The sequence below is a fragment of the Orussus abietinus genome, unplaced genomic scaffold, assembly GCF_000612105.2.
Source record: "Orussus abietinus isolate OABI.00-Male unplaced genomic scaffold, Oabi_2.0 scaffold39, whole genome shotgun sequence".
Lineage (NCBI taxonomy): Eukaryota > Metazoa > Arthropoda > Insecta > Hymenoptera > Orussidae > Orussus > Orussus abietinus.
This window is the reverse complement of record NW_019394554.1, coordinates 881,430-904,117: the sequence shown is the minus strand read 5'-3', so window position 1 is coordinate 904,117 and position 22,688 is coordinate 881,430. Positions and strand designations below refer to the sequence as shown.

At 50.4% G+C, this 22,688-nt stretch overlaps 1 protein-coding gene across 3 annotated transcripts in view; it reads left to right on the top strand.

Annotated features, from left to right (window-relative positions):
- Positions 1–21,038, top strand: part of LOC105697584 (sestrin homolog) — a 59,014-nt gene extending 37,976 nt beyond the window's left edge. For 2 of the 3 annotated variants that reach the window (XM_023432701.1, XM_023432698.1), the window contains exons 3-8: positions 14,874–15,044; positions 16,110–16,292; positions 16,388–16,628; positions 17,053–17,318; positions 17,720–18,094; positions 18,208–21,038. In XM_023432701.1, coding sequence (XP_023288469.1) covers positions 14,880–15,044; positions 16,110–16,292; positions 16,388–16,628; positions 17,053–17,318; positions 17,720–18,094; positions 18,208–18,294 — 1,317 coding nt within the window. In that variant the 5' untranslated portion in view covers positions 14,874–14,879 and the 3' untranslated portion in view covers positions 18,295–21,038. Of the gene's footprint in view, positions 1–44; positions 465–14,873; positions 15,045–16,109; positions 16,293–16,387; positions 16,629–17,052; positions 17,319–17,719; positions 18,095–18,207 lie in introns of those variants that run through there. The other variant, XM_023432699.1, reaches the window with a different exon arrangement.
- Positions 21,039–22,688: the final 1,650 nt, after the last annotated feature.

The following is a 22,688-nucleotide window of genomic DNA, read 5'->3' as shown; positions in this document are numbered from 1 at the left end:
GATCGCTGCTCGCCGGCCGCGAGTCGTCAGTTAGCAACCGGCGACCGGCGCGAGAGGTTGTTTCCGTCTCGAGTCTCTCTCGCGGCCCGTAATGTGTTTTTGGTGCAACTAGACTCGCGTCCTGTGCAACTTTCCTGATCGGAGGTACACCGCGCGCGATTCTCTCGAGACCGAGAGCACGCACCGAGATCGATCCACGTCTGTGATATGAGCGGCTCTCTCTCGCCGGTCGTCCTAAAAAGTGACATCTTTCGGACGTCTCCTTCCTCGCGACCCGCGGACGTGCCGGTCGGTCGGTGAACGGGGAACTCTGTCCCGAGGCCGCGACGAGTCGATACCTCGAAGTCGAGCCGCGCCGTTGCGAACCGGACAAAATTCCCGTCGCGGACGAGGCCGATCTCTTCCCCGAGGTGAGGACCATCTCCAGGGACGGTGCCGCCAGCATGGGCCAGATTGGAAATGACGTGAGTTCCTTTACCTCTGTTCCGCGTACTTGGCGCGAGACTCTACCGCGCCGGCTGTCTCTCCACGGCGACGCGATCGTCCCTCTCGAATAGACGGCGATTCAATTCATGGTATTTTTCGTACACGTTGGCCGACGTTTCGCGGGCCCTTTGCGCAAAACTGCAGAAGGTTGCGTCAGCCCGTCTGACTCGCGGAAATTCTGGAATTTCCTGATTCTCGTTTACGTGGCCGATGCATGGACCGCGTTTGCAACGACGTTTTTCTAATTGGGAGGGACGTATCGCCGTTTGTCGGTTTGCTGCCCCGCCGTGTCGCGCCTCGGATTTATCCGTTCTCGCGATAAACGAAAATCTTCATTCTTCCTCGCCGTACCGGTGCTCGCGCCGATCCACCGGCGAACATTGACAATTTTTTTTCTTCACTCTATTCCGCGCTCCGTCCACTATTTACCCTTCTTTCTTTCTCCGTTTTACGAGAACTCGAAGAAGGGTCCGACCGCGTTGCTTCTTTCCGGACAAGAAAAAAAAAAAAAAAAACGCAATAGGATCAAATAAATTCAGGGATCACCGATTTCGCCCATTTTCCTTATATTCTCCCCCGATGAATTACAGCTCGTGAAAGCGCGATATAAAGCGGGAGGCCGGGAATCGATTAATTAAAATTCGCGGGGCAGGGAGTCGTGGCTCCAGGGAAGAAAGGAACAACTTGGAGCACTTTTTCCCGTTGCCGCGGTTCTCGGGGGGGCGGGGCCCGTTAAATAATGGATTTAACTTTCCTCGGCAGAATGCGGCCGACAAGTGGGTCGATGGGGATCGATTTTCATCTCGGGGCTCCGACTTGGAGGTCGCGGATTCGCTTCCGCGGGGGCGCACTCCGGACCGGGTCGCGGGAAACCCCGTATCGGCTACGAGGGATATTGGCCGTCGCGTTTCGAGATTTCCCGTCGCGCGACTCGGCACATCTTTGCGAGGATTTCGTCATCCAAGAGGCGCACCTCGGCCTGAGCCGACTCTTCCTTCGAGAGAAAGGAGCGCCTCCACCCGGGAGAAAGAGAGAGAGAGAGACGTATCGTCGTCCGCCGATTACGCGCCCGGGGCTCGAGGGGAGGCGGCTAGGGCGAATTTATGGGTTTTTGCCGCGTTTCGCGGCGGATTTACGACGTCAAAGTGGGAGATTCTGCTCGCTTCGAGGAGGAGCGCGAACGGGTTTACATCTCGTTGGCCGAAGACGCGGAATTTATTCCGCGTCTTCGGCCGCGGTAGAAAGGCCCGAGCACTTTGGCATTTCTCGTAACGATACGCGTTTATTGGCGTTAGACGGAAAGGCGCAATTAAACGCGGAGGGATTCCGGGGTGATCTCCCCCGCGGGGCGGGACACGAGAATCTCCGAGTACGCCGGGATGTGTAGGATTTTTTTTTCTTTTTTTTTTCTACGAGAATCTAGGCCCGGAGGAACGTAAACTCATCCGAGCGTCTCCGCGAGGATGCGGCTCGATTATTCGCTGCTCTTCCACGAGACCGGCGGCAATAAAGGCCTAAAATGGCCGCGTTAATCGCGGTCTCGCGATGCCCGCGATTCCCATGCAAATTCCCGCCGCCGTTTATACCTCTCATTCATAAACTCTCGGCGGACTCGGCGGTTTATTTGCGTTTTTTCTTTAATTTTTTTTTTCTTTCGTTGAGCCGCAATTACTCGCCCGTTGTTTTTTTTTTTGCTTCTCGGCGTATCGCGTCGTCTTCCCTCGTTAGTGGTTTTCGCGGGATTCTCGGCGGTAGCCGTGGACGCGCCTTTTTTACGACTTCGCTCGCTCTTCGCGGCCGTTGCGAAATTTCCGAAGGCCGACCTCTCGAGGATCTAAGGAAGATCGCGGGAAATGGCCTTATAGAGCGAGTTAGTTATCGGGCCGTGCCGACTTTTGGACGCGCGATTCGCTTGAGGCGCATTTTGCGTTCCCTCGATCGGACGATTCGGAGTAGATCGATCGGGATTTAAAAAATATATCCCGCATTTTCGTCGGGTCGCGAGATCGCTCGTGGTCGATTTTTAAACGACGCCGAGAGCGCGGTTCCACTCGGATCGAGGAGCGATTAGGCTACCGGGCGACCCGAGGCCCGCCACCTCGGGACCTCGGTCCTCTCTCTTTTTTCCCCTCCCGGCCGATCCTCTTTCTCCCGAGATCGTAAAATTGTTTTCCAAGGCGGGAACCGGTTCCCGGGAGATCGGGTTCTCGTTTCCCGTGTTGTTTACGCGGCGGTCATAGGCCGCCATTGCTCGGCCGCGAGAGAGCGGGGACTTGAATGCCGGCCGATGCATGCCATGGGATATATGTGCCCATAATTATGAAAGTGGTCTAAGTCAAAATTAAAAAAAAAAAATGAGTTTATCAGTTATTTCACGCCATATTATTTCAAACGAAATTAATTCAATGTAATTTCGAAAGAAAAAATATATGACTTAGACCACTTTCATAATTATGGGCACATATATCTCGTTTCCCCGGGGGGGAGGCGACTGCTCGACCTTGAGAAGGAGGAACGCAACTTCCCGATTTACGGGGTGCAACCCGCGAGTCCACCCACGTCCATCTCGCGTTTCCGAAATCCCTGAAAATTGTCGAAACGATCCGCCGAGGTCCTTCGCGAGGTCATTTTCCTCCTCCCCATGGAAGGAGGACGACGATCGCCCCCTTCCACGAGCCTTCGAGAACGTCTCGACGGGCTCTCCCGACACGTGGGGGTCACCGTCGACGTCCTTCGTCCTCCTCCACGGGGGAGGATAAACTTCCGGACAAAGTTGCCAGGTCTCCTGGGGACGAGGAAAGAAGTGGACGGGGGCGAGGGTGTCCGGAAAAAAATCGCCAGATAAGGGAAATCCATTTGCGGCCCCCCGAGGCGCTCCCCTTGGGTTTCGGGCAGGTAAGGGACGTCCCGACGGCCGGCGTCGCTCGGGATGGATAGCAGCGTCGATATCGATGCCCGGGGGTCCTTGGCCGCCGCGAGTTAACCCACAAATCATCGACCCCTCGAGGTCCTCCGACCTCCGCCCCTCCACCCGACGACCACCCTCCGCCCACGCGGAAGGGAGTCGCCGGCGATTGCGTCACGGGCGCCCTTGAGCCTCCCCCGACTATAAACCGCTCGGGGACTCGTGGGGAAGGGTGGCGGAATCCGGCGAGGCCTCCTTCATCGAGGACCTTGTCGAGCTCCAACGATTTCGGATCGGGACGCGTTACGCACAGGTTATTCGGGGAAACTACCGAGAGGGTGTTTGCGTTGGCTCTCGTGCCGGCTCCTGGTGGCGTTCCGGAAGACCCCGAGGACGCTCGAAGAAAGCGCTCTTGGCGCTCGTTCTCCGCGCCGGTCGAAAGGACGAGTTCTCGGTTACGCGCGCTCGGTGGAGTTACGCAAGGCGGAGGAATCGCGCCTTTATGACGAATTTCCCAGGTTGGCCCGGTCTAATTTTAGCATCTCGGGCCCGGCCGAGAGGCTAGAGGCCCGGCGAGGGAACCAGTCCTTCTCGATCCTTCCCCCATCTCGGGTAGAAAGTCATTGTTTATGGTGTTGCTCGCCGACCGGTTATTTTCTCGCTTAACCTGCCGCGCGGCCGGATTAGCCCTCGGGTCGCGTAATTGGGCAGGGATACGGGGATCGCCTTGGGCCGGTCGAGGACGAAGCCCCGGGTTCGACATTAATTACCTATTCGGTACATTCTTCGTTAATTCTTGCATTAGCCGTCTCGATTGTTTCCGCTCGGTGGCCGCGCGGAACGCACGTCCGCCCCGCCTGCATCGGCCGAGCCGACTGGCCGGAATTCGGAGCGGAGCTTCGGGTCCTTGTCCTCGGGCGTCTCCGCTACCGCTCGGGCGCGATCGGCCTCTTCGACTGGCCGACTGGCCGAGTCACGTGGCGGCCGGCCTTATAATCGATAGGCGTGATGTCAGAGGCCGCGCTAGTCGGCCAATCGGGCGCGACCTGGCGAGCGGGCCGTCCGCTGATAACAAGGAGCATCGAACTTCGAGGTCTCCGCGCTTTCCTTTGTGCGCCTCCGTCGCTTTCCTCGAATCTCGCGCTTTTCCCTCTCTCTTTCTCCTCTCGAACCTCTCCCGGCGTCGTACGCTATGCCCGCGGGCGCTTGCCCGACCGCCTCGTTCTAATTATACCTATCGCCTTATCTCGCCACGGCGTAGACTCTTTCTTCCCTTCTATATCCCCTTATCTCGTCCTCCGCGCGTCTGTCAACGCCGCGTCTCGGTCGCGATCGCGCAACCTACCCCTTTGCGGGGGCGTCGGAGGGGGTTAAAATGGAGAAGATTCGTCAAACGAGAGATTTTATTTATTTATTTATTTTTTTTTTCGGCACGTCGAATTTTTTGAGAACCTTGAAAGAATCGATTCACCCGGATCTCCGCTCCGATGGCTCCTCTTCGCTCCTCCCCGGGGCCTTTCCGAGGGGAACTCTCCCTGGCCGAAAAAAGCACCGGCTCGCCGAATGACCTCAGAGGGACGGATCCTCTCATTGGCTTTATTCGACTTCTTAACTCGATAATGGGTCGACGCTCCGCCTCTCTACCGGCCGCGCGGTCCTCCTTAGATATTGACGCAACCTGGCCCCGGGATGACTTTTAATGGATTTCCATTAAAATTAAATTGACGCGCCCGGTCTCTCTCGAGCTCCGTTCGCGGAGAGAATCCGCGATCCGAGGTCTCGTTCTCTCCCTCTCGGGGGCGCACTTCGAACTTCGTCCAAGGCGAGCTTTATCGAGAGGCGATCCCGTCCTCGCGCGGTGTGTCTATTATTATCGAAATATCTCGGTGACCATGAGAATACACACGGTCGCGGTGTACTGCCGGGGTGATAGCGCGCGTTATCGTCGACTTTCGTCCGATCGATACGTCTCGTCTCGCCGCGTTGTCGGTCGGGGACGTTACCGGCTTTCGGCGAGATATACGGCCTTGGGGCCGCCGCGAGCGCGTTACGTAATCCCGACAATAGGGAATAGTAAATGAAGTTTTAGGCCTATCACGCCCTGGCTGCGTGCGAGGCGGGTGGGAGGGAATTATTTCGTCAGTGGCGGGACGAGGCGGTATTTTTGGATCCTCTTTCGCCGTTTACCCGTCAGAGTGCGCTCGGGTCTGGCGTTGCTAGTACGCCGATTTGTTGCGGATTCGTTATCTCCTGGGTACGTCGCGATCGGGTAGATCTCGGAAGTGGGTCCTCTCGAGGGGTTCACGGGTTCTCCTTTGGCGTGGGGGTCGTAGTGCCAAAAAAAAAAAAAAAGAGAGAAAAAATTACCGAATGCCCCTCGAATGCCTTTTCGTTCCCTTTGTTTTTCCCGACGTCGCGCGCCAATGGTTTGCTTTTCACGACTGTAGAAAAAAATATGTTAATGTCTCGGTTAAGGCGGGGCGTATATTTTTCTTTTCTTTTCTTTTCCTCTCTTTTTTAAGACGATTCGCTTGGCTACGTATACCAAGAGAGGGCGCCCGCTTCCTCGAGGTCTCTGCGCGTTTCCGATCATTGTTCCTGGATTTCCAAAGGAAATGTCGGAAGGGGCAGGTGATCGTACCTTCATTTTGGTTCCTCCTTAAATTTGGCCGAGGTGACGCGCCTTAATCGAACGCTAAGGCAATTATCGCCTTCGTCGACTTTCTTCCTCGTAAACGAGAATATTCCCGTGTAGACGATTAATCATTCCCATCCCCGACCCCCTCCCTCCCCCCGATGACTTTCGCGGCATCCGGCCTCCCCGCCCTCGCCCCTCTACAACCACTCGCTTTGTTCCTCATCACTTGACGGAATTCAGTGGAGGCGAGGGGTACACGTGGACGCCGGAGGGCGAATCATCGACGTGGGTGTTGATTCGCGAACGCGTGCGGTACGAGGCTCGGATTGTATAATCGGTCGATTGGTGGCCACGTTTTTTCGAGGGGCTTTGTAAAAGCTCACTCCTCGGAGTGAGCTTTTACAAAGCCCCTCGAAATGACGAAACTACTCGTTCCGTTCCGGTCGTCGGTCGAAGCCGTCTTATTTTTTTTTATAAATTTATGTCGACGACGATCCGGACAGGTTTCATTAGGGAATCGATTATCGGAGGTGGGCGATAAACGTCCGCCGCGTGACCCCGATCGTCCGCTCGTTTTCGGACTTAAGGTGAAATTAAACACGTCGAAGAACTTAATCAACTTAGATAAAGAAGATTTTTCTAAATGCCTACGTTGCCGACGTTCGTTTTTATATCGACAGCTGGGTCGAATTATATTGGGTATTGTACCAAGTGGCATACTCCACCTGTCGTTTTCGTACAATAATTATTAAGAAATCGAAGTAAATCTCCAGAAATCCTCTAGATTCATGCTTCCTGGGGCCCTAATTGACTGCAGAGGGTATTATTTCTACGACTTCTCTCTTGAGGGAAATATCCTCGGGGGTAGTTTTTGGGTGTAAGGGGTGGCATTTTGAACTCGCCCGTGGGATATTTCTGGAGCACTTAAATAGCACTTAATTCGGGAACTGCTTTTTTTTTTTTGTTAACCCCTTCTGTAAGGAAATATACTCTGTGGTGGTGCTGAGCGTACGTTCACTCAGCACCACCGCCGATTTTTGGGGTATGGGGTGGAGCACTAAAATTCCGGTTGTAGTACTAAAATAGCACCTGATAAGCACCTAATTCCCCGATAAGATTCATATCATTTTTCTGACGTGGTGGTGCCTACTGTACACATATCCCGACTCGTCCCATGGGAACACTGGGAACGCGGAAACGCGTCTCTCGACGACATCTGGTTATCCCAAGAGCGGCCAGGAGGAGAGGAGTCGGCCCGGGCATTTAAATCCCCGACCGGGACAAGGGGTCCTTTTAAATCGAACCGCCTCCTCCTCGGACCCCTCCCGGAAACCTTTTTTCTTCCTCTCCTCGGGCGTGGTATCCGAATACCCGGGCGCGATCGTGGTCCGAGGAGGAAGGCGGCTCCGAAAATACGCGGCTTATTAATTACCGTCACCGCGGCATCGTAAGAGCCGTCATTAATCTTCCGTTTGGCCGCGCCGATCCGCTTAGGAAGCACCGACGCTCGGGAATTACGCCCACGTTCCGGGGACGTCTCGGAAACGGCGAAAATCGGACGATCGAGGGAGGGCTCGGTCGTCGTGCGTCGAAATCGTTTATCGGGGGCATATCCTAGATTTTATTTTCACCCCTTGACTTCCGGGTGGGCGGACGTTGGGGTCCGATGCCGTCGTAAACACGGTCGCTCTCGCCGCGTCGCGCAATACCGAGGGAGGAGAAAAAAATGGCGGAGGAAAATAAGAAGGAAAAATAGAAACGCTCGGTGGAGAACTGGTTTCCCTCGGATTGGCCGCCGGGCGTTTATTCGAGGAGGACGAAAACAAGCGGAGGATCGCGATCGGGTGACACTATTTTCTCCTGGCCGATGTCTTCGCGCCGGCTAGTATGTCGGGTCGGTTCGAGCGCGTACGCGCCTTCGGTACGTGCTCGCCAGCTCTGTATCTCGGGGCCTCGATAAGATTAAAAATCTAAGCCTCCGTTAAAATTGACGCGGCCGTTTGCGCGCGGCTCCTCGGGCCGGAGGTTGCGCGGCGTTCCGCGCGACGCCCACCTGCCGACTTCCGGCCTGATTTTATCCGATTCCGAGCGGAATGGATCGTGGAAACTGGAACGGCTCGCCTTCTCGGCACGGCGCGAGCCTTGCGGAAACGAAACCCGGAGCGCGTATCTCGCGCGTCTAAACGGAAATAATGCGCGGCCCGCCCCCGCTCGAAGCCCGATAAATCGGCCGCCGCGATTATCTCCGATCTTGTTTACGGGATGCCGAGGACGATCCTCCGGGACTCGAGACGAGATTCCCCGGCTCGGTGATTCCGGAAGGAAGAGACGGGATATATTTCCTATCCGCGGGAGATCCGAGAAACCGGGTCACGCGGGGGGAGAGAAAGGACCGCTTGGGAACCTCGAGATTGGCTAAGACTTCGGGCTTCGAGGTGATTTAAGCTCGTGTTTACGGCACTCCCCGCCACGAGGCGCCAGCGGACCGTGAACGCCTTATGCGCGGAGACGGCCGACCGCTCAGCCCACGAGAGGCGCGGATTTCTTCTCTCGCGTAAACATGACATACATTTTTTCCCTTTCTTTTTTTTTTTTTCTGGGGGCCTGTTTACTCCGCGCCTGTCTAACGCGGAGGGCCCGAGAGCCTCGCAAATAAGCGGTCTTTATTAGACTAGGTCTAACAAGGAAGGTACCTGAGGTGTCCCCCTCCGATTTTGTTCATTTTTAAATATGTTACAGAGGATTAAAATCTAAGGGACCCGTGTTTTTTTTATTGGCGGATAAACACTTTTAGGGGGTGAAATCATACTCCGCGCTTGTCTAACGCGGAGGGTCCGAGAGCCTCGGAAATAAGCGAGGTCTTTATTAGACTAGGTCTAACAAGGAAGGTACCTGAGGTGTCCCCCTCCGATTTTGTTCATTTTTAAATATGTTATAGAGGATTAAAATCTAAGGGACCCGTGTTTTTTTTTTATTGGCGGATAAACACTTTTAGGGGGTGAAATCAGGCTTCAAGGTTGGCCGTGCAAGGGGGTGAGTTGGCTGTTTCATATAGAAGCACTCGACCGATTTTCATGAAACNAAACGAAAGGGTCGGGACAATTTTACGAGAATTTAGAACACTCATTTTCATGAAACGACCGTAAAAATGAAGGGAATGAAGAATTTTGAAACATGCATTTGGAAGTTTTCGAAAAAATTCATTTTTAAGGGGTGAGCCACCCCTTTGCATATTTCTTTTACCCCTTACGAGAGCAGTAATTGTTCTATCCAAATTAAACTTTTTTTGTATTGTTCTGGTCTATAAATTAACCAAGTTTCATTTGGATAGAGCAATTACTCCTCGCGTAAGGGGTAAAAGAAGTATTCAAAGGAGTGGCTCACCCCTTAAAAATGAATTTTTCGAAAAATTCCAAATGCATGTTTCATAATTCTTCATTCCCTGCATTTTAACGGTCGTTTCATGAAAATCGGTCGAGTGCTTCTATATGAAACAGCCAACTCACCCCCTTGCACGGCCAACCTTGAAGCCTGATTTCACCCCCTAAAAGTGTTTATCCGCCGATAAAAAAAAAAAAACATGGGTCCCTAAGATTTTAGTCCTCTATAACATATTTAAAAATGAACCAAATCGGAGGGGGACACCTTCGGCACCTTCCTTGTAAGATAAAGATCCCGCCCCTCCGATTCTCTTTCCGCGTCCCGGGCCTTGGGTCCTATGCTTTGGGGATTTCTCTCCGGATATCAAGATCGCGGAAATAAGGCGCGGTCTCGATCGATCGCTTTACCTCGAATGTCATAACGAAGCCTTGCTAATCGGGAATCACCGCCGCGACCTTTTGGGTCGGTGGAGCACGGACAGGTTGATGTCATCGTTTGCGATTACGTAACGGATAGCTGGGGGGGCGGAAGCACCTTTTTTTCCTTTCTCCTGGGTCTGGTAATTTTGAGAAATTTTTAGGAATTTTCTGACATTAGTTTTTCCCAATGTCGATTCTCTCCCCCGTTGCTCCGATCGATGGAAGGGTGCGGATAGGAATATCCCCAGGAAGTTAGCGGGGTCTCGTTAGCATTCCGCGTGGAGGTCCCCTTGCGGAAGTAGAATCGAGGTCCGCGAGGTTCGAGGTTCGTGGTTCGTTTATTCACCGCATCGATTCGGACACGGTAACGGATCTCTAAGGTTGTGAGCCTCTGGAGGGACCTCCGGAGAGTTCGAGGTTTGAGGTTCCTCGAGTCACGGCCGGGCCTCGGAAAAGAGGTCAAAGTACGGTTCTCGTTTGATCCTCGGCGAGGTCGAGAGGAGGGACCTTTTCCTCGGGGAAGAGAGTACCCGTCGAGGACGAGCGATTTGAGTTTCCTACCCGAGGGTTTTCCCCGTCCCCTGGGACGGAAGAGCGAATTACAAGGATTAATGTCAAGAATTTAATTTTTGCGACGAAACGGGCCACAAATTAACGATGTCGGTATTCCTGGCACCGCCGATCACTGACCACCTAGGAAGTTTAGTCTGAGCAGGGGGCTGAAAAAAATTCGCCGCGAAAGAGATCTTTACGGCAAATTATGGGATAAGTTAGGATGAGTCCCTTTGCGGGACTCTCCGGGTTTGGATACGGTATCGGGATTTCTCCCTGACCCCTCTAATGTATTTTCTAACGTTTGTCGATTCCGGGTGTCGAAACGAAAAGGTCATTAAGCCTCCTTATTTGAGTTTCACTCTCGATCGTCTCGTCCCTCTCCGACTCGCCGCGAGATGGGTTCCCCCTCTTGCTCGGCCGATCGACCGGGAAGCTCTTCGTCAAACGAGCGGCCCGTCATTTGTCACGTTGACGGCGCCGACTCGGTTGCGCACGCGAGACCATTTGTATCCTCTTCTCGGCCGAGGAACCGTCGCCCCCCCTAATCTACGAATTTACCCTCTGAACCCCCGAGTCCTCGTTCCGCTACGTTTACCCCGCGTGTCGCACGGGAGGCCGCCCTAGAGCGACGAATCCCTCCTACGAGCCGATAAGTGGACGTTCCACTCGTGTTAACACTTTGCCGTCCGCACGATTCGTAAATATTTATTCGCTTGGCGCCGGCAGCGCTAATTCGGATCACTTGACTTGTCGCCGGCCGTTTTTGACGTTATCGACACCACTGTGGTGTCGCCGGCCGTTGGCCAAAAGTTTGCGCACATCACCACTGTGGTGTCACCGGCCGTTGACCGCTACTTTGCGCACGTCACCACTGTGGTGTCGCCGGACGGCATAGTGTTAATTAGTCCTCGACATTTGGAGCTTGTCGAGGACTTCGTGAAATCACCTCGCGAAGCGGGGAGACCCCCCTTGAATTTCATCCCTCGATCGCGATTAGTCGGGAAGCGACGTCGGGAATTTAAGGTCGAGAGGGAAGAGGGTGCGCCATGGGTCAGCCAAAGTCTCTCCTCGTGGTCTATCTTTGGCGGGGCCTCGTGCCAGGTTGTCCTGCCAAAAAAGTCGTCCCCAGGGGAATTCTCTGCCCACTCCCTGCACCGAAATGTTTTTTTCTTCTATTTTTCTTCCTGGTATATATATTTTTTTATTCCTCTTTGGGAGCGATCTCGAGGAGAAGTAGGCCCGGTTTGCGTGTCGTTAATTGCGCGACGTTAGCGACCGTTGTTTACTTTGACCGCTGCCGGAATCTCTGGCTTTTTCGGGCCATTTGCCCCTCTGATGCCAACGCTCTTCCTGGGGGTTTTGTTAATTCTCTTTATATGGCAAAAAACGTTAAGGAAAGTATGGAGTGACACCGCCAACAAGCAAAAGAACAACGCGAACAGTTAAATGCTCTTTTAATGAACCGCAAAAAAAAAAAGACAGATACGAAAGTATCTGACAATAACATAATCACTATTAACAATTCTGATTATGAACAAAAAAAATATCAATCAAACGAACATAAAAAACGGCAAATTGATATCAATCAGTTATTAACTGACTTGGATGACCAAATGTTTAGTTAGTAGAATAAAATAAAAAAAATGTTATAGAGACACAGGGACGAAAGTAAACCCAAAAGTGTCCAACTACGTAATATCACTGGTTTTGAATTAATAAAAACATTTTTTTATTAATTATTAATTTATTAAACAACCTCACACTGGGTCCAGGTGACGGTTGGGGCAGTTTGTTGCAATGGTTGCAATTTTTTTTGGGGGGGAATTTCGTTCCCTTCCGCGCGGCTATCAGGGGAACCGCTTTCGGATGGGTCAACCGGGGTTAAAGGCTAACGTATCCTCCCGGCCTCGTTTCGCGGAGTGGAATCTTCCGCCACGCTTTGCGCCCTCGTTCGCCGATCCCGGGAAGGTGGCGCCAAGAACCGGAATATGCCGCCCGAGGACGAAAAAAAAATCCCGTCACCTTCGCCTCGAGTAATCGCGGATTTAACGGCGGCTTTCGGTGTCCGATGATCCCGGGATATGCCCGAGCTAGAAATAAATTCCGCGTCCCGAGCGACCTTTGCGAAGATTCCATCGCGTGGTATTCGAGGAAGATGCCAGGACTCCGGGGAATCTCTCTTTTTTTTTCGGCCATCTTCTCCTCGCCCCGATTTTCCCGGCACCGTACGCGGGACTTTTTTCCCGTCGCCCTGCCGGCGATACTTTCGCAGAATTTTTCTTTTTCTTTTTTTTCCCCCTTCGCGGTCCCTCTCCGGGGATCACCTAACGACGCCACCTTGCTTCCCCTCTTCCCGGACGAGAGACACTTGTTGAGTATCCCCACCGTAACTCGTGGGAATAAATGTGCCCATAATTATGAAAGTGGTCTAAGTCATATATTTTTCGTTTCGAAATTACATTGAATTAATTTCGTTTGAAATAACTGATAAACTCATATTTTTTTAATTTTGACCTAGACCACTTTCATAATTATGGGCACAAATCGGACCTTTGCGTTTTCCGATTCGCAGGTGCGATCGGCGCATGCGCCTCGCCATCGCGCCGTCCCTTTGGACGCTTGCCGAATTTTGTCGATATTTCTTATGGGACGATTCTCCGATATATCCGAATAGGTGGCCTCGGCCTAAGCGAAACCTCGGGTCGTCGACCGTCGAGGCGGTGGCAACAAATTGTCGGGCACTTTTGGCCCGCAACTCGCGGAATTGCCCACGATTCGGCGGATATGCGCGAGCCGAGCTCTCTCGGACTCCGCGAAGTCGGACGAGCGGGCGCATTAACGATTCGTTACGACTCCGTATCAAGTTCCTACCAGGGCATTATGCGAATTACCCGGAATTAGCGGACATTACTTACCCAGGGGGCGTCTCGTCCGTTCGCCCTGGCAGCGCGCGGTCGCTGGAGGCGAGATGAGCCGCGAGTCGCGGATTCGCTCTCGGTCCTCGATTATTAATAATTTTTTTCATCCGACGAATTCTTTTTAATCCACGTCTCGGAAGATCCGCGAGGCACCTTCGCGTTATTCTCCTCGTTACAGGAATTCCGCGGCGCATGGGTGTCATAAAGTGCGGCCGTGTCGCGTTAATATTCATGCAGCTTTATCTTTTGTCCTAGAAAGCCTTCCTCGCATAATGCGGACCTTTGTTCGCGGGTATTAATGGCGCGTTTCAGTGGTTTACTCGCATCGGTCCCCATCGGTATATTGATATTGCACGGGCGTGTGCGGGTCGCCGCGCCTTGGTGCGTGGACGGTGCGTCGGATGATGCAACGTAAACACCTGATTGCGCGATCGGGGATCGGCAGGGAGCGAACGGGTCCCTGGCCTTCGACAGGTTTTCGGCCTCTCGGGCTCCCCCTCGAAAACGAACAATGCGACCCGTTCGCGAGACGAGACTCTTCTCTCGTCGTCCCTGCCTCGGATAATACCCCGACGAGACGCGTCACTTGCCGGTCTCTTAAGGTGAAGTGAAACTCCCTTTAAATCAGTCGATTCGAATACAACACTTTTTTTTAAGGGTATTAGACCAAACTGTCCAAAACTTTGACACATCATGATCATCTAAGAATTGTCCTGACACATTCAGAATTTGGATTTTTCCAAAAAATTTTTTTTACTCAGCCTACACCAGAAACAAAATGGCGTCGAGCTCTGATATTTCGATCGATATACAATTATCGAAGGCTCTGATATGAGAATCGAAAGGGTCGGGACAATTTTACGAGAATTTAGAACACTCTGGTAATCGATAAACTCGCATTTGAATGGGATAAAGGCAAGAAAAGTGTTGTATGCGCTTGTAGGCCAAAATGGTGGTAATACGACGTCTCAGAGTGAAAATTTAATTTACCTGGAAATCACAGATGGCGCAGGGGGTCCCTCTGCAGTCAATTAGGGCCCCAGAAAGCATGAATCCAGAGGATTTCTGGAGTTTTACTTAGATTTCTTTATAATTATTGTACGAAAACGACAGGTGGAGTATGCCATTTGGTACAATACCCAATATAATTCGACCCAGCTGTCGATATAAAAACGAACGTCGACAACGTAGGTATTTAGAAAAATCTTTATCTACGTCGATCAAGTTCCTCGACGTGTTTCACTTCACCTTAAGGCGGCACGAAAGTGGCGTCAAAGAGGTCTCGTTTGTGAAAATTCTTAAAATTTCTTTATAGATATTTTCACAAGATTTGTATAAAAAATGAAATTTTCCGAGGGTCAGGACCTTCCTTATGGCCTCTATATTCACGTTGGACAGTTTGACACGATTCGGTATACACCCAGTTCGTAGAAAAGTTTGAGAAAAGAGTTTTTAGATGCCGTTTTCACATCCCCTTAACTTCTCGATCGGCCGCCACCCACTTTTCCCCCCATCCCTACCGGTCGTCGAAAGGGCGAAAGGATTTACAAGGACCTTTCCTTTGCTTTCAGACGCACATGCTGTTGATGGATGCTTTCGTCCAGAACAACAGACTGGATCATGTCTCCAGGGTGATGGCCTCGCATCCCAGCTACCTGGAGCACTTTCTTCGGACCCAACACTTCATTCTCCGCGGGGATGGACCTTTACCTTACGACTACCGCCACCTGATCGCCATCATGGTAGGTCGACGCGAGGGGTAGCTCTCGACCGACGATATCGATTTTTGCCCTCGAGACTGCCGACTCGACGATCGATGGCGCGCTTCCCATTTTCTCGCGGTACTTTGTCGACGACCGGAGGGAAGACTTTCTCTCTCTTTCTTGGAGAGGTCGAAGGTTATCGAGGATCGCAGCGCCCGGCGCCGCGACTTCCTCCGGATTGTCTACTCGACGGCCGATGACCAACATTTGCCTCGACGGCAGAGGAGAGGTTATCGTCGACGCGAGGTCGCCCTAGAACACGTGGGCAACCTTGACTGTCGGTCGATCCCTCTCGATCTCGAAATTTCACCGCGAAACGCGATTTTCTTTTTTTTAAACATGTTTTTCGTCTCGAATGGCCGAATCGATCGATACTTTTTACCGCATCTCGAAAGTTGCAATTGGCGGGCTTATCGGCCTGCGGGGAATTTCCCATTTGGCGCGATAACATCGATTCGGGAAAAAATATGGTTCCTCGTGAGGCCACCGAGTTAATCCGTGGTATTAAGTGCGGTATTAATAACCGGCATCGGGTCGATAAATGACATGATTTTTACGCGGAAGGAGTCCGCGAATTTTTGATACATCGAATGTTGACCCGCGATCGATGGCTGAGGTGTTGTTGCCGATAGTCTGAAATTCTTATCGGGCATAAAGTTCGTGGGTATTCCAACTCGTATCTGCACTCGTACTCTTTCGCTCGTCGGTCAGCGATAATCGATAAGATATTTCCGAGTAAAAAGATTTTATTTCCCCGGACAAACATGCGGACACGTAGACCCGCGCGACATAGATAGTCCCCAGGGTGATCGATGATCGATCGGTCCGTCGAACGAGTCGGTAAAAATCCGAGCAGGAGTTTTCGTATCCTCGTGACTGGGTCTCTTGTGTGCTCTGGAGGTGTTTTTTTTTTTTCCTTCACTTAACGCTTCCGATAAGAGTATTTATTTACGGCAGATTTTCTGTTTTCGTGGGAGCGTCCTCATCCGTTCCTTCGTAATCTAGTACGGCTCGAGATGGTGAGAGAAAGGTTTTTTATTCCAGGCGGCGGGAAGACACCAGTGCAGTTATTTGATAAATCTGCAGAAAGGAGAGTTTCTTCTTCAGGGTGGAGATCCTTCGTGGCTTCAGGGCTTGAGGTCTATACCGGGGAAGTTACAAGATCTCTATGAGATCAATAAGATCCTGGCACACCGGCCGTGGCTTTTAAATAAGACTCACATTGAGGTAGGGATTTGTTCTCTCTCTTCATTCCTTTTTTTTTTGGTAGACAAGAAAAATCAAGTTCAGCGGATAATTATCTTTTTTTTTTAATGTCGCAGAAACTGACCAAAGGTGCGGACAACTGGTCACTGGCCGAGGTGGTGCACGCGATCGTCCTCCTGGCTCATTTCCATTCGTTGTCGTCCTTCGTCTTTTCTTGCGGTATCAACGAGGAACTCGATAACGTTACGGGGCACCATTACAAGGAAAACGTCCAGGATAACAGCAATAAGGTCCAAGCTGCCAAAGACAAGATCTCCAGCAGTCCCAAGAAAATCCCGCACGCCGGCGGTAAGACTGGTAAGTTTCTTCGGAGTTTCGTATTTAACATTCCAATAACAACCATTGTCATTATGGAGCTTTATTGAAATTAGGTGGCGAGCAGCGATAAATATTCACCGGCACCCGGTTAATGCAAACCTCCAACCTCTTTTGATATTCCATCCTGTTAGAAGTTAACTTTCAGGTTTTCCAAGTGGTATTAGATTTCATTTTTCCAGATATATTTCCAGACAGGTTTTATTTCCAGATGGATATTAAGTTTCGCCTAACAGGACTCAGTTTTCTCATATTTTATTCCGAACGCGGAGGGAACGGCAGAGTACCAGTACTCGTGGAAAATGTCCAGGAATTTTTCTCTTTTTTTTGCGACTACTCTGAAAGTAGTTTTTATGGTTTTTTTTTTCTACGTGGGACTGGAGTAATCGTTGCTTGCACTTTGCAGATAACATCCCATCGCCTCCGTCCTCGCCCAGTATAGTCGGCGAGCAGGAGGTCGGCGTGGAGACCTTAATGGAGCGCATGAAGAGGCTCTCGGAAAAATCCGAGTCGTACCAAATTACCCAAGAAGAGCTTTCCAAGCGGTTCGAGACGGTGGAGTCGCAATCGGCCGAGCTTGCGGCTGCACCTCAGAGGAGCAGTTCGGTCCTCGACTCGGACATCGGCCTTTTCATCGAGGATCCCGCCTTTATTTATCAGGACTTCGCCAAGGTAGGCTTAGGAGGAGCGGCCACACCTTTTGAATACTTTCCCGAGGGTACCGCAGATAGTAACCAAGTGGTCTCCGCGTGCCACGAAGGATGCCCCCGTAATGGAATTCATCCTATCCTCGTCAGAATGGAATATGCAAAGCTCGTATCGTGCACGGACTTTCGACTCCCCTCACTTCGGGAACGATGAATATTCACGGGTCATCCCCTGCCTCGCGAGGAGACCATACGCGTCTATGGTTTGCGTTCTCGTGTCCGAGGAATCGCGAGGAGACCTCTCGCTCGATTAAATTCCATTAAAGCCCCGAGCCCTCCTTGCAAAGATCGTGCCTCGCCTTTGTCGAAAAGGACTGGGCGGTCGGTAGTTTGCCTAATAAATACACTTGTTATCTTTCGTTGCAGCGTGGTCAGCTGAACGACATACCTACTTTTCGAGTGCAAGATTACTCTTGGGATGACCACGGTTACTCCCTGGTAAATCGGCTGTACAACGACGTCGGCAACCTCCTGGATGACAAGTTCAAGACGGCCTACAATCTGACCTATTATACCATGGGCACGCACAATAAGGTCGATACGTCTCGCTTCAGACGTGCCATCTGGAATTACATACAATGTATGTTCGGTATTCGGCACGACGATTACGACTACAACGAGGTGAATCAACTGCTGGAGAGGAGCCTGAAGACCTTCATAAAGAGCGCCGTTTGCTATCCCGAGCGGGTAACCAAAAGGGATTATGACCGCGTCATGAGGGAGTTCAAGCACAGTGAAAAGGTGAGCCATCTCTTCCTTTTTACCCTCGGTCAATGTTAACACCAACTGGAAGGTTCTTCGAGACTATGGATATTTTTAACGATATTTATATTTCTCTTGTTTCTATTTTTCAGGTCCACGTGAACCTGATGATTCTGGAGGCTCGCATGCAGGCGGAATTATTGTATGCCCTGCGCGCGGTAATGCGGTACATGACCTAAGCTTCGTCGAGCAAACCTCGTCTGTATGTCATTTGTCGAATCTTTCCTCGCAAATTCGTCTTCTCGTTCTCGTGTCTACGGCTTGGTTCACCGTGGGCCTGGCATCGCGTCATCCGAGAAAATCTAAGATGGAGTGAAATTTCGTACGGAGACGTCGAGAACGGCGACGGAGAGTAGCCGTATCTCGAGGGAAGAACGAAGAGTTAGGCTACGGAAGACGAAGGTTTGAGGACAAGGCATAAAAAGCGGAGTTCTTTTGAAAGTCTGAAGGTCGCGATGAGAATTGGAAAAAATTCTATCCGGCTGGGCGAGCTACTCGTCCTCCTTGAGGTCTGCGAAAATGAATTTTAGAGGTCGCGAACGCGATGCGAAGCTCCGATGAGGATCTCCTTTGGAAACGGCAATGCGTAGAGAACGTTTATTCCTTTCTTCGGTGTTAGACATGCTTAGAGGGACGTAAAGAGACCTACTATAGGGAGCTGCAGAGGGGTGAAACATGGCGAAAAATTTAGTGAGAGAAAGAGAGAGAGAGAGGGGGGGGGGCAGAGAGAGGATTATCGGAGGGAAGTTTCGATTACTTTGTAAATATTGTATTTTTTTACGTTGAGCGACATACAGCGGCTGTGTCTCGCTTACGCGCATCAAAGCGCCAATTTAACGGGGATATGGCGGTCCTTTGTGATTTTGCAAAATGCCGGGCTTACGGATCCGCTTTTCCCACTTCTCTGTTAGGGGGATACCTCGTTGCAATTTGGAAAAAGTCATTTAATATAAGAATTGTCCCGCGACTCTGGCATTACAGTATTTAAGAAGCACCTAAAAGTTGGCAGGGTATCGGTCGGCTCGTTTTAATTTGAGAAATTATCCGATAGCGGGTACAGAGGTATTCCCTTGAATGTCAAAATTTTCATTGCTCGATGATATCCTTGTTGCATCCTGGTCACCGTAGACCGAAGCGCTGTAAAGGGAACCTCTCGACTACGTGTGTACATATACAGAATACATACATTATTCATATCTCGAGTCATACCTAGGTCTTTGTCACGTGTGATCTTTTAACCATTTAAACGAGAAAACAATCGACGTTGCTACGCCGACGAGACCGACGTCTCCCGAATGCGGCGTTTCCGTACTAGTTTACGCAGGGCTGTATCGAATTTTACATAGCGCTACAAGATCTAATGTAAATGCGACGAGTTTATGTTGAGCCACGATCGGCTGAAAGTCATGCTGGATCGAAATTCACTTCAATGTTTTTTTATCGGGCCCCTTAACGATTCCTGGGGAATGTGTTCGCCAAAAAAAAAAAAGTATTCCGTGAAAGGGCCATTTTTATTCTACACGGCTTATTATGAATTAAAGCAGGCGCTTATCGTGATGTTTAAATTCTGGCTGGGAGACTTTTTTCTTGTGATATTGCTTGAACGGCTGGTCGGGGTGCGCGAAGCTTTCAAGGTAGATCTATATTATATTTTAAATTAAATTGCACTCGGAGATCGATTTTCGCCCACGCGGGTGTACCACTGAATTTTTAACGCGAATCGCTTTTTAAACGATACACTTTTTGGCGAGCATTTTTTTGCTTGGGGTCCTGGCCGGGCCCGTAGTTGTAAATACGCCGAAGACTCGTTAATTTCAAATATTACCGTATACCGAGTATAAGGCAGAAAGAAAGCTAATATAATGTTCGTCTACGTATAACTACAGGATGGAAGACAAACATTTTAGATTCTAGGGCGACCCTCGTGTACGAGTTTCCGTACACGGGGAGGCATTGTCTGTCGGCTATGCTAATGCGATAGCGAAGAGACGTCTATCTCTCCGCAAAATCGTAGATAATGTTTAATGTGACGTGTGTACGAGGGTGAAAGTTAGAGTCGAAGAATCGAGCTGGGTGAAAGTAATGGACGGGTGCAGAGAAAGAGGCAAAGCGTAGGCATCGAGGGTCGTTTGCCCGAGAATTTTCTACCGCGTTACTTTGAAAATGACGAAAACAAGAAAAAAAAAAAATATAAAAACAATTTAATACCATTCTCCTTTCCGTATCGAATGGCTCGAGGATGGTCGGCAATTTTTTTGTCGTATCGTGCTACGTCTAAAAATAGCCATTGTCACGAACGACCGGTGTATGTAGACTGCGTGGTAAAAAATTGTCGGGTGAGATAGTAGGACCGATATTTGCGGACCACCGACGAATCAAAGTCGTGCGTTTAGATATCAGTCGATCAACGAATTTCATGCCTTCGGTAGGATAACTTCATCAGGAGACAGAAACGATAAACGAGAAACATCTTTCCAGAGTTGATCAAGACAAGGACGGCGATAGCGAGAATTAACTGTGAATTAACGTTAAGCTTCCGTTGACAGATATACCGTACTAAGAGAGAAGAAAGCGAGAGTAACATGTAGAGGCGATGTCAAAATCATCTTACAGCAAGGATGTTTAATGGGGCGGTCACTACTCCTGCTTTTTCATTGGGACTCGAGCTCGTATTCCTTTAACCCTCGCTCTTAACGATGACTTTTCCCGCATGGTCTCGATCGGTCTTTCGATCTTCAACCAGTATTCTTTTATTCTCTTTGCTCATCCGTCTTACTCCTCGAGCGGGATTGGGTTAGACATCCTTGGGTGTAAAATGATTTCGGACGAGAATAGCTAGGAGACTCGTTCAGACCAACGCGCGACCGATCCGTAGGTCGTCGCCTACGACGCGCGGACGTAAAATAATAGAGAAAAAAAAAAAGAAAAGAAAAGAAAAGCAAAAAGGCTGCTGTAAGGAAATCAAACACACCGTAGAACTTTCGTAAGGCCGTACACGCACGAATGTGGCAAGAGGCGGGCGAGTCGTCGCAGGTGACAAAGTCGAAACTTCGCAAACAGTGGTTCCCTATATCCGAGAGTGAGGTCGATTACCACCCTTTTCGTTCTCTTATGAAAGCTTGAATTTTCATAATTTTCTAAAATACGTCCTGCCACTACTTCACGTGTTTTGCTTAAAGTCGTTTCCCCCTTGAACGTTCTCGTAGATCGAAAGTGATCACTTCCTCGATTACTCGTTTAATTTGGATTTATTATTTAATCTTAAGGCGTTTATTTATTCAATTCGGAGCGATAGAGTCATTTATCACGAAGTGTCGGTATTTAAACGATTGATTCGTTGACGAAGGATAAACGTGTCGAACTTTGGAGGAAGGCCTTAGAGAGACGTCGAACCTCTCGACCAACATACGTCCTACCGCGTTCTACCATTTAGAGCAGCATCTACATATCAGAGACGACTGTTTTCTCTTAAAGATAGAAAAGGAAGTCACCTGCGACGATTGGCATTAGACAAAGAAAAAGCGGAGCCGAGGTATCCGTCGGTTTTAGGCTCGACACCGCGGGGGTGCGGCGAAGCGCCCTACAGTATTGAGTCTTTAGAAATTATTTTCTACTGAAATCTCTCCGACCTATGGCGGCCCCTCGCTGACCAAACGGTAACCATTAATTTAGGCGAGGCGGTCGAACGATACGAGGACATTTTATTCTTCGACTAAGCGGCGTCCTCCCCGTAGCGAGTCACCTTTATTTTTCTTTTTTTCCGCGCCGGAGGCGGACGAGACAAATCGCTCGCGTATCTTTAACTGCAATAAGGTTCTTGCGAGGTCGTCCGATAGTAATTATTTTTATTCTTGTAATTTATTTAAAACGAGAAAGAAGGGGCGAATGAGGCGAATTCGAGAGCGTGCAAGTGACTCGAGCGAATGTGAGATTTTCGAGCGGAAGGAAATGAGAGGAAGCGAGGAACGGAGGGACGACGAAGGGACATTTTGGTTTCGAGAGAATTTCGACAGGCCGGTTGACGGTCAACTGTGGTTTTTTTTTCTTTTATTTTTTTAGACTTCCCGGAAGTATAAAGGATGACGATAATTTCGCCTTAGGCGTAGGTAGGACCTGCCACATTCGTGAAGCGAAATCTCTCAAACACAAGTCCGAGGACTGGATTCATAGTCGAGTCTTCAACTCGAGACATTATATTTATTTGGCTGAAATTACATGGCGATGACTTTCCCCATGGGTTCGCGAGGCAACCCGTGCACGATTCGTAAGACTGTTTTTAAATACGGGGTACGTCCACCTTGGGACTCGACTATGAATCTCGTTTGTCGTCTTACAAACTATACCCACCAATCCACAGCGTTTCGATTCGTACGTGCCACCACAATTGTGTGATCGTGTGATACTCCAAGTGATTTGACATGGCCCTTCTCATGCAATCGTCAATGGAAGTCGCTTCCAAAAGCGGAAGCGTTGAACCAACGCTACTCCGATGCCACAAATCTCCAGGAACCGTTTCATGAGCATCTTACGAAGGCGTGTTCGAACTTCCTAAGAATGTTCGCGGGGCGTCTGG